General features: G+C 34.9%; 1 protein-coding gene across 2 annotated transcripts in view; it reads left to right on the top strand.

Moving 5' to 3' along the window:
- The window catches only part of PPP4R1 (protein phosphatase 4 regulatory subunit 1), an 84948-nt gene extending 69297 nt beyond the window's left edge, over window positions 1–15651 (top strand). For both annotated transcript variants that reach the window (XM_044666851.1, XM_044666858.1), the window contains 9 exons: window positions 3980–4155; window positions 5600–5695; window positions 6068–6253; window positions 7202–7363; window positions 8241–8341; window positions 10633–10753; window positions 10849–10983; window positions 11515–11656; window positions 14579–15651. In XM_044666851.1, the coding sequence (XP_044522786.1) occupies window positions 3980–4155; window positions 5600–5695; window positions 6068–6253; window positions 7202–7363; window positions 8241–8341; window positions 10633–10753; window positions 10849–10983; window positions 11515–11656; window positions 14579–14742 (1283 nt within the window). In that variant the 3' untranslated portion in view covers window positions 14743–15651. The remainder of the gene's footprint in view (window positions 1–3979; window positions 4156–5599; window positions 5696–6067; window positions 6254–7201; window positions 7364–8240; window positions 8342–10632; window positions 10754–10848; window positions 10984–11514; window positions 11657–14578) is intronic.
- Window positions 15652–16023: the final 372 nt, after the last annotated feature.

Genomic DNA, 16023 nt, shown 5'->3' with positions numbered 1-16023 from the left:
ATCTTAGAATCCCTGGTTTCCTCACAATGTTAAATTCCTGCCAGTCTCCTACAGAATACTTGTTCTGATCAACTAGTGCTTTCATCACTGGAAATTACCTTGTATTTATCTATCTGTGTAAGTCTGTTTATCTGTTCCTTTTTTTGCTGCCTTTTGTCAGTTATATAAATTCCCTGAGAGCAGTGATAGTTTCATTTTTGTTTCAGTATCGCCAGAGCCTAGGCACAAGTTACTTGGCACATGCTTGTTGGGATGGATAAGTGAACAAAACTCAAGTTTGACTTAGTCTAAGAATAATCTGATGTGTTCCATTCCTTTTGGAAAAATAAGGGAATATTTTACTATAATTTTTGGTACCAAAAAGTGTAAGTTCTAAGTTGTTTTTCTTACTCGTTTTTTTTCTCATTTCTTTTTCACTCATTTACCGTCAATATTAGAAACTAAGATAGGACAACTCAGTTCTCAACAAATAGTTTATTTTAATAATTTTAATTATCTATTTCTATAGGTACAAAGATTCTAAAATTCAAAGAACACTTTGTATACATTTCCTTAATTTTTTTAAAACTCTTACCTTCTGTCTTAGACTCAATTCTAAGTAATGGTTCCAAGACAGAGGAGCAGTAAGGATTAGGCACATTGGGGTTAAGTGACTTGCCCAGGGTCACATAGCTAGGAAGTGCTTTGAGGCCAGATTTGAACCCAGGACCTGCTGCCTACAAGTACTGAACCACCAACCTGCCCTTATGCACATTTTCTCATTTGAAGATAGGATATGTATTTTCTCTTCATCTACCTCCCCAGGAATCAAAGTTTTCGAGTATTTTGCTTAAATGAACTCATTTTCACTGGTTCTGGTTTTCCAGAAGATAATAGATGAAACTGAAAAATGATGGTCCTTTGCAGACATTTAGTTTAGTACACCTTCAAGGAATCAAGGTTCCAGGTGAAACACTTGTTACTTTCCTATGAAAGGTAACACCTGCTTACTTCCTCTTTTGCAATATGGGAAAATTCACCCAACAGAAACAGAAAAGGTCATAGATGAACAAGACAAAATCTGCTAATGTTCCCCCAAGGAAGTATGGCTGAACACAATTTTTCTTTCCAAAAAATGTTAGAAATATTACATTTTATCATTAAAAAATACATTTAATGACCTTTAACTTTATCCTAAACATCTTTATTAGGAACAGTATTGAATAATTGAGACTTGGATACAGAAAGACTTGAGTTTGAATCCTGCCTCCTGGTTAGCATTTGACCTTGAGCAAATCACTTAACTACTCTGAGCTCCAGCTTTCTTATCTTTAAAATGATGGGAATAATAGTTCCTATAATAAATGCTGATTAGTTGGTTGATTCAAATTCAGTAATGTTTTTAACAAGCCTTTTGGTATTTTAATCAGTGCCCACTGTCATCAGTATCTATTTTCTTCTCTTTTTAAAGTACCTTATTGGGGCAACTTGGTAGCACAGTGGATAGAGCACCAGGCCTGGAGTCAGGAGAACTTGGGTTCAAATCTGGCCTCAGACATTTCCTAGCTGTACACCCTGGGCAAGTCACTTAACCCCAGTTGCCTATCAATTCTAAGACAGAAGGTAAGGGTTTTTAAAAATAGAAGAAAATTAAGTGCTTTATTAAAATTGGGGGGGTGTGAATTAATTTTCCATCTTGGACATCTGAAAAGTAGGCTTTTGAATTTTCAGAATTTATGCAGACATGTAACATAGATAGGAACATAATAGAGCACTCCCTTCACCAACCTTTCTTCTATTTTTATAGGTGTAGATAAGTCCTAGAGAGCTTCCTGAGAAACATGGAGGCATAGTGTCACACAGCTATCAAGTGCCAAAGGCATGTTTGAACACAGATTTTGCTGACCAGGACTCAAATATATACTATACCACAAATCTCTAAGAACAAGTTGTTAAAAGTTATGGGATTCTTATATGCCACTTCATACTTTGTTAAATTGGCCAGTTAAATTGTAAGGATCATGCATCATGTTTTACTGAATATAAGATGGAGCTTATGTTTGGTTTTAGTAAAGATACATGTATTTTAATAACACAAAGTAGATACATTTATTCTGTAGAATAGAACATTTGGCAATTTTGGATCTTAGGGCATTCAGTAGCTACCTTTATATCTCTGTCCTATTTTAGTAGTTGATAGGCATTTTGGGCTTTTTTTTTTTTTTAACCTACGCAAACAGTGAAATTTGAAATTAACTGAAATTCTATTTATTCAGCCACTGTAGTTTGGGTATTTTTGTAGTAGAAAGGCAAGACTGCTATGTGATTCTCTACCAAGATATTTTTCCTCAGAATAAGATTTGAAGTGTTTTCTATTTTTATTAATGCTAATGGTGTCCGTATTAACAAATTGGCACTTAGTTTGAGAACAGAATAACAATCTCTTGATTCAAGGCTCTTCAGAATTAGATATGCCCTTTAGAAGTTCTGGATTTCTTGAACAATATTTCTATAGTTCACTGTGCCAATTTTGTTTTAAAAGATACTTAATAGTCACAGAACACCTGCTAAATTTGCAATTTTGAATCTGGGGAAAAGATATTGTTCATTATTATTATAACCTATAACTTCAGAGAATATAAGATATATGACTAACAGATTTCCACCATCTCTTCCATTTGTAACTTACAAATTAAGTCTAAACTCCAGATTTGATAGAGCTTCCATTGTCAATCTATTCTGTTCCCTGCAAATACTATTTCCATCTTTAAAATTAAAAAAAGGGAGGCAGCTAGCTGGCTCAAATCTGACCTCAGACACTTCCCAGCTGTGTGACTCTGGGCAAGTCACTTAACCCCCATTGCCTACCCTTACTGCTCTTCTGCCTTAGAACCAATACACAGGATTGATTCTAAGACGAAAGGTAAGGGTTTAAAAAAAAATGTTTAATTCAGCAATGAAAACTGGCATTAAGGGTTGATTAGGCTATTAATATTCACATAAGTGGAGCCTAGTAGCATTTATTTACAAATTTTAACTTTTCTGTATCCCAACAATATGTGAATAAATAATGTAAAACTAGCCATATTACATTTCTTTACATTACTTGTATAATATGAACATTTTTTCTGAAAGTTTAAAAAATATATATTTTAGGCCATTTTAGTGGCGTTCCTTCAATTCCCCCTCCCCCCTGGGGGAAAGTGTGCGTGTGTGCATACGTGCGTGCGTGCATGCCTGCGTGTGTGTTTTAAGGATTCCATCCTGAATAAATACTTACTCCCTTTTGGAATGCTGCCTTCATTTTGTATACTCTTTATAAACAAATCCAGAAATTAGAGACAATGGCTATATAAGAAGGACATTATATTCCAGGTACTTACAAACAGAAGAAGTACTTAGACTGATTTCTCTTTTGTTACAAAGCAAGAAAACTGTTTTGAATGGGACTACCCATTATTTACTACAAGAAAAGAAAGGGAAAAGCAATTTTAGAAGTTAATTTGGATGAGATAAAGAATATTTAAATGCTAAATGAATTAATGTTTATAACTACCACCAAGAATCTATGTAATTACCATTGTTTTATATTGGCAGGATTTGTGTGACTGCTCATCTGCTAAAATGGCTTAGTAAGTAAGCCTTGTTGGTTACATTTGATTCATATGCTACCAAAACAGTTAACTTTTACTGAATTTACTTCTTTAATAAACCAAAGACTCCTTCTACAACTTCGTAGTATTTGTCTGTTTATACTAACACAAAATAATGTTTAGTAGTAGTTAAACTTTTAATCTGTCCCGTGAAAACATATTAGTTGTATCTACTTTATCTGGAGGGACTAATAATTGAATTTTCAGAGTAGAAAATTTTCAGCTTCTGTTGTTAACTTTAAAAGTTCAAATGTCAATTATAATGTGACTAAATTTACATATTTTCTTTTGGAGTGTGGAAATTCTTTTGCTCAGTGTCATTGTTCTCTTTTTTTGTTGTATACTAGCACAAGTAGAAGTATTATCTGCTGCACTTCGAGCCACCAGTATGGACACTCAGGAAGAAAAGATGGTCAGCTTAGCCAGGGAAAATGACTTACAAGATGAAATCCTTATAAAAGAGCTACAGAATTGTAAAATAAGTCAAGATGATCCTGTGCCTTTAATCAACGATACTGTTGAGGTAACAAATATTTGTCACTTTAGAATAGTTGAATAATGTTGATTAATATTAGGCTGTATGGGGAATAGGTGTAGCTAAAATCTGTAGTCAGAAATTATGTCCATTCCTTTTGTTGCTGATTTTTCAGCTTTCCATACTGCATTCAGTAGAAGTAATTGTTCTCACTACGTTCTGTCTTTGTAACATCAGCATCATGTTGAGTGCTTCAGAAGTTAGATCCCAACCCTGTCTACATGACCATTTTAGTAGCCTCAATGTTAATGTAGCTCACTGCAGTGAAATAGTCTTACTGGAAACAAAGCCCTTTTATAAAGAAAAAAATTAACTCTTTCCTTTTCTTTTTGGAGAGGTGCTTTGTTTCTGATCGGACCATTTCACTGCAGCAAGCAGCACAGTATCTGAGCAGGAGAAGATCGGGACTTGAGGCCATGTTGCGGAGGGCCAGTGGCATTATCTGGACTCTGGAGTGTGAGGGTGGGTACAATTACTAGCATCATCTTTGGTTTGTACTTGTAGCTGAACCTTTGTAATAATCCCCCAGTTCCTTATGTCCCACCCCTCCTCCTTATTAAACATTGGTGTTCTTTTACTACCTTATTTGTGTAGTGGGGCACAAAACATATTTTCATTTTAGCAAATGCTCCAGCCTAAAAGTCACTTCATAGCATGATCAGTAGGACCCATAAAAAGGGAAGGGGGGAGGGCATCTAACACCTTTGGGAGAGGTGTTATACAATTAGAGTGAAGTTCTGTTCTTTTGATTAAATCACATTGAGTATAATTAGTTTATATATATATAATGCCACAAAAATAAGCTCCTAGCCATTTGGTATTATTATAGATGGGATTGTATGATAGCCTAGTCATATTTAAGAAAAACTTTGTCGTTTTGCTTTTTTATAAATATATAAATAAAAAATATGTTGGCAAGCATGACAAAAGCCACAGGGCTACCAGGAACATCTCATGGCCTCTTTACCTACAGATTGGAAATTTGAATCTTTTTACAGATACTGTTTTGTACAGATTGGAAATTTGAATCTTTTTACAGATACTGTTTTGTACGCTAATTCAGAATGATGGTCCTAATTCACAACTTCCCCAATTCTACATTGTAAATGTGTGTGACTTTTTTTCAGAACTACTTGTTTTCATATGTTTAATAGCCTGTGCATTTTGTATGAGGTTGTTCCGTAAGTTTTTGTTAGATGAGAAAAATAATACCTTTAGAGGTTTAAGATATTTACTGTCTGAATTTCCCTGGGGGAATTAGAAGGGAGAGAGATGTGGTAAGTGGGAGAATAAATGATACTTTAGAATATGTGTTTTGAAAATAAATCTTTTGGAATCCTTGAAGGTAAGAATATCATTAAGACATTTAAATAAAGAAAATATCTAGAGATGTAACACACTTTTCTTTAAGTAGATCTTTTTTTCTAAACAGAGTATGGATTCAACTCTCCAATACATCCATAATGATTCAGACTTGAGCACCGATAATAGTTTTAGCCCTGAAGAGGAAAGAAAATCTAAAGTACAAGTAAGAAATAGAATACCCTTTGACACTGATTTGTAACTTGTCTATCCTTTCCTTGTTTCTTTCTTGACCCATATTCATTAAGTGATTTTTTGTAGTGATACACTAATTCTAATTGTGCTTTAATTTTTTTTCCTTTTTCAAATTTAAAGCCTAATTTTTTTCATGTCTTCCATTTTGTTTCCTTTGGTTGTTACTACCATCTCTTGATAAGAGTTCATTTGTTATTAAGTACTTTTAGTCTGATATTAATCTTCCTAAATCATGAATAATGTTATTTTAAGATAAATTTGTATATCTCTTTATCTTCCAGTAGACTAGATTTTTTGAAACTATTGGAGAAAATGTTAATATTGTCTTTCTTCCTTATATTAGGATGTTGTGCCTCAGGCATTGTTGGATCAGTATTTATCTATGACTGATCCCTCTCGTGCACAAACCGTTGACACTGAGATTGCTAAACACTGTGCATATAGCCTTCCAGGTGTGGCACTTACACTTGGCAGGCAGAACTGGCACTGTCTAAGAGAGACTTATGAGACGCTTGCATCAGATATGCAGGTGGGTGAAAGATTTCAACTAAGTTAAAGATAAGCAGCATAAAGTTTTTAAATTTCTTCCTTTTTCTGGAATTTTCTAAAATTAAAGAAGTTGCGTAATCTTTTCTACTGCTTCATCCTGACCTTTGAGATGCCCAAAACATTTGGAGATCCTGAACTCCAAAAACTTTCTCTCTCCAAGTCATACATACAGTTAGGCTCATTTTTTTTTTCAAAGTATTTCAACATATTCAAAACTAAGACAGTTCCCAGCCTTACGTGTCATTTTTATTCCAAAAGTTAATTTGTAATTGGTTATTTGAAACTCTTAAATCATTTTTCTATAGAAATAATATTACAAATGATGTTTAGATTTTTAGATGATCCCACAAAAGCTTATTTCATCTATAACCTTACATGGGTTGAGGAGCTATTCAACTAAGACAGGAGAAGAAATAATCAATCCTTAAATTTTAGTAAAAGAATAAAAAGAAGTAAAGTTCTGGTAGAGAGTAAAGCAGAGATTTTTGGACAGTGAAAAGGACCACAAAGTCAAGCCAGTCCTCCTGGAGAAGAGTCTCTTCCTTAAATTTATGTTTTTCATAAATTTCCTTTCTCTACATTTTTAATTCATAGATTCAAAATTTCCCATAGCAGTGTTAATAGGTGTTCTCAGGTTGGTTAGGGTATCTCTGTCTGAATTACTTTTTTTTCAAATGGGAATGGATTAATTATTCAGAAACTACATTTTATTGCCAAATAAAAGGAGTTTTCTTTATTTATTGCTCTGCTACTATACTAGCACAGACAGTGGAGAATAGATCACAGTAACATTATTTCCTGTTAGGTTTATTCATATTTCATATTTTGTGAGTTATGGACCCTTTAATTAAAATTTAATTTCATATACCATTAAAGATTAAGTATTCAATAATTTATTTACTAATACATTTAATTTATATTTTTTCAGTGGAAAGTTCGGAGGACATTAGCATTCTCTATCCATGAGCTTGCAATAATTCTTGGAGACCAATTGACAGCTGCAGATCTGGTTCCAATTTTCAATGGGTTTTTAAAGGACCTTGATGAAGTCAGGATAGGGGTCCTTAAACACTTACATGATTTTCTGAAGGTAATTTTTACATTGGTTTTTTCATAGATGCCTAAACCAGCCAGCCTTTCTACTCCATGTTAAAATTGAGTTTCCAATGGTTCCTTCCTTATATAAAACACTTTCTCATAAGCAAATTAAGGTCCCAGGGCTAAACAATACCATCAAGCTGTGCTAATTAGTATTCTGCCAAATCCTCAACAAAAGTTATGTTCAAATAACAGGTTTCTTTTGGTTTTATCCAAATAGCTCATATTTACATATATTTTGTTTACAAAGCTTTTTACATATCTCATTTGATGTATATAATTCATTAATGGTAATAGTGTGTTCAGTTTTTGTTTATTGATATATCAGATCAAGATCTTACGCTTTCACACAGTTTGTTCCAATATTAATATTGATTGAACTGTATCAAACTGTGTACTGCATTTTCTCAATTTATGTATAGTTATGTATAATTTATGTAGCAGTTCTAGAAATTAATGTGTGTGTGTACAGTTGGTGAGTAAGAATTGAGTTCCTCAGATATAAGTAGCCAGAATAGTTTCTATATATGGCATTAGAAATTAGGAGAAGGTATTGTCCTTTGCATTAGCCCCTGGGAGAAAATTCTCTTTCTCAGGGACCAGGATAACTTTGAGCCTTCAAATCAAACTTTGATATTCAACTGTCTGTCTTGACCTACTGAGTATTAAAAGAAGCAAGCAAATATATTTTATTTATTTGGTCTAGCTTAAATTATTTGGAGAAGAGCTAGTGCATTTTTGATACCCTGTTCTTATAAAGTTAAAGGTTCTTTTTTAGTTATTTAAAATATTCTCTGCATTCCACTTAATATGTTGTCAACAATTGCTCTGTGCTGTGCCTTGATGAAAGTTTTATTCTACTATTTTAGCTACTTCATATGGACAAAAGAAGAGAATATCTTTATCAGCTTCAGGAGTTTTTAGTAACAGATAATAGCAGAAATTGGCGCTTTCGAGCTGAACTGGCTGAGTATGTTACACTTTTTGTTACATTTTATATTGGACATTTGGTTTTGCTTTTGAGAAGAAAGATTATATTTGTGTTTGCTTTATTGTGAAATTCATTGTTAAGTTATAAATCATCTTCATACTTAAAACAAAAAGTCTTCAGTTCTGACCCAGGCTTTGCTGCAAATAATTAGATAGCACCAGTCAGCCCACAGAAAGGCAAAAACAAAAACAATCCTTTCCCTCAAAAAGCTCATAGTACAATATGGAGATCCCAAGAGGCATCAAGATGAAGTAGGTTGTGATGGGAGCCTTCCAGGCACCAATTACCTGGCTTTCATTGGATTCTACAACACTCCCTTATCTTGTTAGGCTTGTGAATGACTTGTAGTTGAATAAGAAAACTCTTGACCTTGACTTCTGTAGATGAGCATTAAAACTAGGCATTCTACCGCTACAATCCCTGACTTTAAATAGGGCACTCATATATAAACTGCTGCTCCTGCTCTTGCTGTGGGAGCTAAAGTTGTTGCTATTTGTTGCTGCCAGGAGATCTGTAACTGTTCCTGATGTTGATCAATCCCTGAGGAGATTAGAGCCTTCAGGGCTCCTACTCCTGCTCTTCTAGGGGACTTTCTTCCTCAAAGAAGAAGAAAATTCATACATTAATTGGGTTCAGACCAGGAACACTATCTCTCTTAATCTTGCTATTTCCTCTGGTTTAGAGGCATTATCATATACCTAGAAGTCCCTGGTAATTTTCTTGGTTATACTTGTGAAAATATCAGAACCACATTTCCTTGGACTACTTCACTCTTCTTCATTAGAATAAATTTAGAATTTTAAATTAAGAGCATAAAAAGGTATAATGTTTTGTGGTGTCTCAGAGGACTACTGAAAGTATTCAGTTAGGGGAAAATCTTTCATAGTGTAGCTGCCATTTAAGAAATCAAGAACTATACCACTGTAGCTATTTTGGAATAGCATAAAGTTTTTCAAATAAATTACCTTTGTGCCTCTTGTTTTTACATCAGGATCATTTCTGGTTATGTAATCTGTTTTCCTCTCCCCCCCTCCCCCCTTCTATATTGAACCATTCACCCCTTCCTCTGAAATAAAAAAAGAATGGTTAAGCAAAAACTGATGCAATAATAAGACAGTGTGAACAACATTCTTCCTTTGTTATCTCCCTGCCTCTGCCAGGAATAGGGTGGCATGTTTCATTATTCTCCAGGACCATTTGTGGGTTTTCAGGTACCTTAAGAGTTTGCCTTCCTTTTAAAGTGATCTTTTCATTAATACCATTCTTAATACCTGTACATATTTTTTATTCTGCTTACTCTATTTTTTTAACCTTTTATCATTTCATATAAATATTTCCAAGTTTCTCTGAATTATTTTTATTACTGAAGTTGCATAAAATTTTAATGGGACCTCCCTGGTTCCATAAAATATTACTTTTACCAACACACCCCTTGAATCCCAAAATTGAATGAACAAACAAATCGCTCTTCAAATCACGTGGGACCTAAGGGAAAAACAAGGTGATGAATTAGGAAGCTTATGGCCCTGGAGATTCTACTCATTCCACAGTGGATAATCAAGCTACCAGAAAATGCACCCAAAACACCACCCTATACATTTTATACTTCCCTCCACTGAGAAGGGTTGATCTAAGTAGTCAGGGGTAGCACCTTGTTCAGTAGAACTGGCTTATTACTGACAATTTATATCCTCTTTAATAAAGCTGTATTTAAGAAAAAATAATTTGCTTAGTGCCACATAGCCATCTGTCCATTTTTTAACCTATTTTTGGCAATTCTGTAACCAAGTATAGAAATTCATGTCTATATAAATTTAAAAGATGTCTAAAGGATTGTCCTTGATCACATAGGCAGGAAACAATAGAATTAGAATTTGAACCTGAGTCCCCCATCTCCAGCTTAAAAGATTCTCTTCACTACAACATCCTTCCACCTCTTTAAATCAGTCAGCCAACAAAGCTTATCATATGACAAGCACTGATTACACCAAAGAAAATTCTAGTAAATTTAGGGAGTTTGATAAAAATTAATCGTGATTTCCCAGCCAGTTTGATAAGATGCCAGTTGATCAGTACCTGTATTGAATAATGGCATACAATTTATTAAAATGGAAATATATTTTCATTTTAGATAATGGAGTCACCAAGATTTTTATCAAATTAAGTGGCTCCTTTGCTTATGTGGACCCATAACACAGTAGTTTTTAAGTTAGAGAATTTTTATTAATTCATTAGTAGTTATTTTCTTTTGACACTATTCATTTTTTTAGGCAGCTGATTTTACTTCTAGATTTATACAGTCCCAGAGATGTATATGATTACTTACGACCAATTGCTCTGAATCTATGTGCAGACAAAGTTTCTTCTGTTCGTTGGATTTCCTACAAGTTGGTATGTTCTAAACTTTTAAATTTGGGATAAGGAAATGGTAAATGAGTATCACAATATGGAAATTATTCTTTATTTCTCCAATTTAATATTCCTAGGTTAGTGAAATGGTAAAGAAACTGCACATGGCTACACCACCAACATTTGGAGTAGACCTCATAAATGAACTTGTGGAAAATTTTGGTAGATGCCCAAAATGGTCTGGCCGACAGACATTTGTCTTCGTCTGCCAGGTAAGTGAGGGGTCTACTTTTTGCCTGTCCTTTTTATGGTAAACCTTTCTTCTTTGAAACCCAGATACTTCTTTTCTTCTTCCCTACTTTCTCAGTCCTTAATTAGCAGTCCTTTCATATTCTGTTGCCTGCAGAATCATGGGTTGTCCTTGTTAACCCATGTAATCATTGAGATATCTGTACTGTCATAAACAATTGCCATAGTTGCCAGCATCGTCTTGCTAGCCACTGGCCTGGAAGGTAAAGATTGAGAGTCAGTCTTTGTTGCTGCAGGTATCTATAAGGTTCCTAAAACATCCAAGTCCCCTAAATGTTCTTAGAAAAAAAAATTCACAGGATTTGTTTTCAAGTTATCTTAATTTCTCAACTAAGGCAGCATTCTTCAAGTATACTGTGATTTGAATGTTAAATGAGCAGCACTTTGAAGAAATTCTAATAGATACTGAAAGATTTTTATGGACCCATTATAACTTTTATGATCTCAATTCTAAATTTATGCAAAAACCTAAAATAGTACCTTTTTCTTGCCAGACTATCATCGAAGATGATTGCCTTCCTATGGACCAGTTTGCCGTGCATCTGATGCCACATTTGTTAAATTTAGCAAATGATAGTGTTCCAAATGTTCGAGTACTACTTGCAAAAACATTAAGACAGACTCTCTTAGAAAAAGGTTGGTGGTATTGAGGGTGGAGTGGTTTTCTTTTTTCATATTTTTTTATAACTACTTGAGTAAGTGAACATCAAGAAGCAGTCAAGTCAGCAAGGATTTTTTAAACGCCTGCTATGTGTGGGACACTGTGCAAAGAGCTAGTGATACAAAAACAGGCCAAACAATTGAAATAGTTCCTGCCCTCAAGGAACTCACAGTCTGATGGGGGAAAAGTATACAAGTGATCATTTAAAAACAAGATCTGTTTGTGTAATTGGGAAATCTTGAACCCTTGGACTTCATCTCCAAGAATCCCTTTCCTTTTTGTCCCCAACTTGCATACTTACATTGTATAGATAAATGTGGGTGTGGCCCACCCTTGCTCCTTTACAGCCAGGTCTAATCCCTTTTTACTCTTGCTTTTTATTTTCTTTTACTTCAAGTTATTATTAATAAATTTTATGAAATATACTACTTGGAGTATTTGGATATTAATTTTTAATCTTATATATTCAGTGGTAAATTAGAAGATACAAGCAATCAGGAAAGGTTTCTTGCAAAAATGAGACTTTTGCTGAGACTTAAAAGGAAGCCAGGAAATCCAGGAGACAGAGATGAAGTGGGAAGGAATTTCAGGCAGTGGGGATAGCCAATGAAAATGCCTAGAGTTGAGAAATTGAGTATTGGGAGCTGGAAAGAGCAAGAAGAGCCAGTGTCACTTGAGCTTATGAGTAAATGAATAGAAGGAAAAGTAGGAAAGGGTCAAGTTATGGAGAGACTTAAAAGCCAAAGAGAAATAACAAGTAATCCACTGGAACTGGCTAAATTTGGGGGAGAGGGAGAGGCAGGGAACAGGTAGCGACATTTTGACATACTTTTGACAATACTTTTGACAACTGAGCAGATGGACTGGAATAGGAAGAGGCTTGAGACAGAGACACCTACCAGTAGCCTATTGCGGTAGTCCAGACATGACAGTTTGCACCATGGTGGTGACGGTGTCAGAGAAAGAGGACATTTACAAAAGCTACTAGATACAATGAACAGAATTTGGTAATTTATTTTCAACTGTGGGGGAGTGAGATCAAGGAACTTGAGGATGACATCCAGATGATAAATCTTAGGTGATTGAGAGAAGGGTGATACTCTTGACAATAATAGGGCAGTTAGAAAGAGGGGAGAATTTAGAAAAAAGATAAGTCTAGTTTGGGACATGTTTAGAATGGTATTGAATGTTATCCTTGTCATGTATGTATTGTGAAACACCCATTTAATATAGCAAATTGTTTATTTTTATATGTCCTATTTTCTTTTATGTCAATTTAATTCAACAAATACTGAATTTTCTGGGCAGTTGGGAGAGGGGAGGGGAAGGTGGTTTCTGCCTATAGATAATTGTTCTATGTCCACTTAATAATTTTAGTCTAATTGTGGTGAGATGCAAAATTCGCTTCCTAAAGTAGATTTCTGTTAAAAATAGAGTGGCAATTCCTGCTCTTATTCTCTAACCAAAGTGCTCTGCCTATATTTCCAGGCTTTTCACTTAGTTTCACTATCCTCACATATTATAGATCCCAATAGAAAGAAATAGATTGTGCATTGGCCAGAGTCTTCTGTGGAGAAGAGGGGTGGTTAACTAGTAGATTGCTTGGAGGAAGGACAGGGAATATTTAGTCCTGGAATAGTCTTCAGATACACACAGAATTACCCTTTACTCAGAACCATTTTGCTAATTCTGTTCCACTTAGATTATTCTTACTGTTTCAGACACTGATTTTTGTGCCTTTGCCTTAGATATTTTAAGATCATGAACCAATGTCTTCATCTTCCATAGTACCTAACATAGTGCCTTGTACAAGATTGGAGGAGTGCAAATGAAAACAGGGTTTATTTTTCTCTGACATTCATACAACTAGGTAGAATAATTTTTATTAGACAGTAAAGAAGAAATAACACTTGATTATGCTTGGAGGAACTTTAAAATAGTATATCACTTTTCATACAGCTGCAAAAAAACTCGTCTCTTCCCAGACTTGCTATATTAAGACGAAAGTAAGGAGAACTATGCTTGGCATAGTCACAGAACAGACCTTTTCAGGATTCATCAGGAAAAGACCTTATAAGAATTTTAAAGCTGTAAGCGTCACATCCTTGGGAGCCATCTAATTCAAACCATATATCTAGAGTAGAGCCCCTTTTCCAGGGTAGCTAACAAATGGTTATTCAGCTTGAAGACTTACACCTGGTTTTTATCTAAATCAGCTCTCACATTTTAATGGTCATTGTATCAGGTTTTCCAAAAAACAGATGGTTAGTTTATCTCTTTTGTCTTTAAATCATCTTTTTCCTCTGAACCCTCTCTCCTTCCTAGAGAGTTAGCTTGTATAAGAAGAAAAAAACAGTTTAACAAATTAAACAATATGTAGAGAGAGTTAACATTATCCATGGTGTTTCAAACCTATAGTCTCCTACCTCTGAAGAGAGAAGAGAAGGGAGGTACCTTTTTTTTTTTAACCTCCTTGAAGGGGCCTGGTAATTGCTCAGCATTCATTCAATTTCCTTGGTTCTGCATACTTCATTTTGCCTCACTTCCTGAGTCTTCTCATACATCATTGGTATTCATACTCATCATTTCTTTTAGCCGTCATATTCCACTATGTCCACTTGCCAAAACTTACTCAGTCATGTTCCAAGTGATGAGCATCATCTTTGTTTCCAGGTCTTTGCTACTCCAAAAGGGATTGCTCTCAATATTTTGGTGTTTGTAGGACTTGAGTTTTTAATCATTGACTTTACTAGGAAGGAGTAAATGAATAGCAGTAGAATGCATCTCTTTTTTATTGAGTCACTTAATTCAAATCACTCCAAATTATACAGCAGACATTTTCAGAATTTGTACATTAAATACTGTTGTACTTATTTTGTTTTTGTTTTCATTTGCAGAGTATTTCTTAAGTTCTGCTAACTCTCATCAGGAAGCTGTGGAACAAACAATTATGGCTCTTCAGATGGATAGTGACAGTGATGTCAAATATTTTGCAAGCATTCACCCTTCCAATACCAAAATTGCTGAAGATGCTATGAGTACAGCTTCTTCAACTTATTAAAGAGCCCAAGTCTCATTGTCTCTTCTGCTTAAAACTCCACAAGTGCTCCTCACATGGATGATCTGGGACAGCCTTTTCTGAAGGAGGAAAGATCTCCCTCTCTTGCCAGACTTACTACAGGTGCCAGTTACCTACACCTGATGCCAGGGATCTTAAGAGTCAAGTGAAAGTATGGTAAACTATCTCATCTTGACTTTAGGAAATACTAATTTCTCAGAGGATTATACTTGTCACCGAAGCCTTAAATCCTTCTGTCTTCCTGAATGAATGAAACTTGAATTGGCAGAGCATTTTGGAAGGGATGACAGTCCCATAAACCTGCATTGTTTTCTCCTCAGGAGTTAACTTAGCAAGTTTTACTTTAGCAACAAGTAGATGACATACTCATAGCCATAAAGGCAGATGTGTTATAACAGGATGTAAAAGAGACCTCCAGTATTAGCTCTAAACATTTTTTTCCAGGCAAGGACTTGATTGGGTGCTGTGGCTTGCTGCCTGGCCCCATCCTGAGTAAGTGTGAATAGTTTTTGATGTGTGTAAATTGGGAAACTAGAAATTTTTGGATTTCTCTTAAGGGCTTGATGCTAACACTAAACTAGAATCTGATTTTAACTCTTAAATGCAGCATATTGCTGTATTCATTAGCAGAAACCTTCGCTGAATACCTATGTCCTATTTTTTTTTCATGCTGGTCATGACCTGAAGGAAATTTATTAGCACGTGTACTATATGTCAGGTATTTTTAACTTGATCATGATCAGCTCTGAGGTGCAACTTTTTTCTTCACATACTGTACATATCTGTGACCACTCTTGGGAGTGCTACAGTCTTTAATCATGTTGTTTAAAACTGTTGTTGTGACACAAGTTGTTCTCCACTTGTCCAAATAAAATTTATTAATAAGATGTACATACTTTTGGCTGGTTTTAGACACTTGCAAATAAATGTGATTGATGGTCTGTATTTATAATTTAGTTCAATATGGGGGAACTAGATGATTAAAAATTTTATTTGTTTTAAGTAGTTTAGTATTTTCTCCAAGGCCCTGAAAATTTTCAGTGAACACATAATAATATTCTTTGTCCTTTAGTATTTTTGGCAGCCCAACAGTGGGCATCATTGGAATCTTAACCTTCTATCCCAGACTCTGGGGTAGTCCTCAAGAGTACAGATTGGAAAAGTCAAATGTGTTCTTTTCCCTGAGGGACTTCAATCTAGCTTTTAGTTTGAAGGACCGAGCTTAAGATGGCCAGGGTTCTGGCTTTCCCCATCCTATAGGAA

Source organism: Gracilinanus agilis, chromosome 1 (genome assembly GCF_016433145.1).
Source record: "Gracilinanus agilis isolate LMUSP501 chromosome 1, AgileGrace, whole genome shotgun sequence".
In the NCBI taxonomy this organism is placed as follows: Eukaryota; Metazoa; Chordata; class Mammalia; order Didelphimorphia; family Didelphidae; genus Gracilinanus; species Gracilinanus agilis.
The sequence above is the reverse complement of the archived record's forward strand: the minus strand, read 5'-3'. Positions and strand labels throughout refer to the sequence as shown.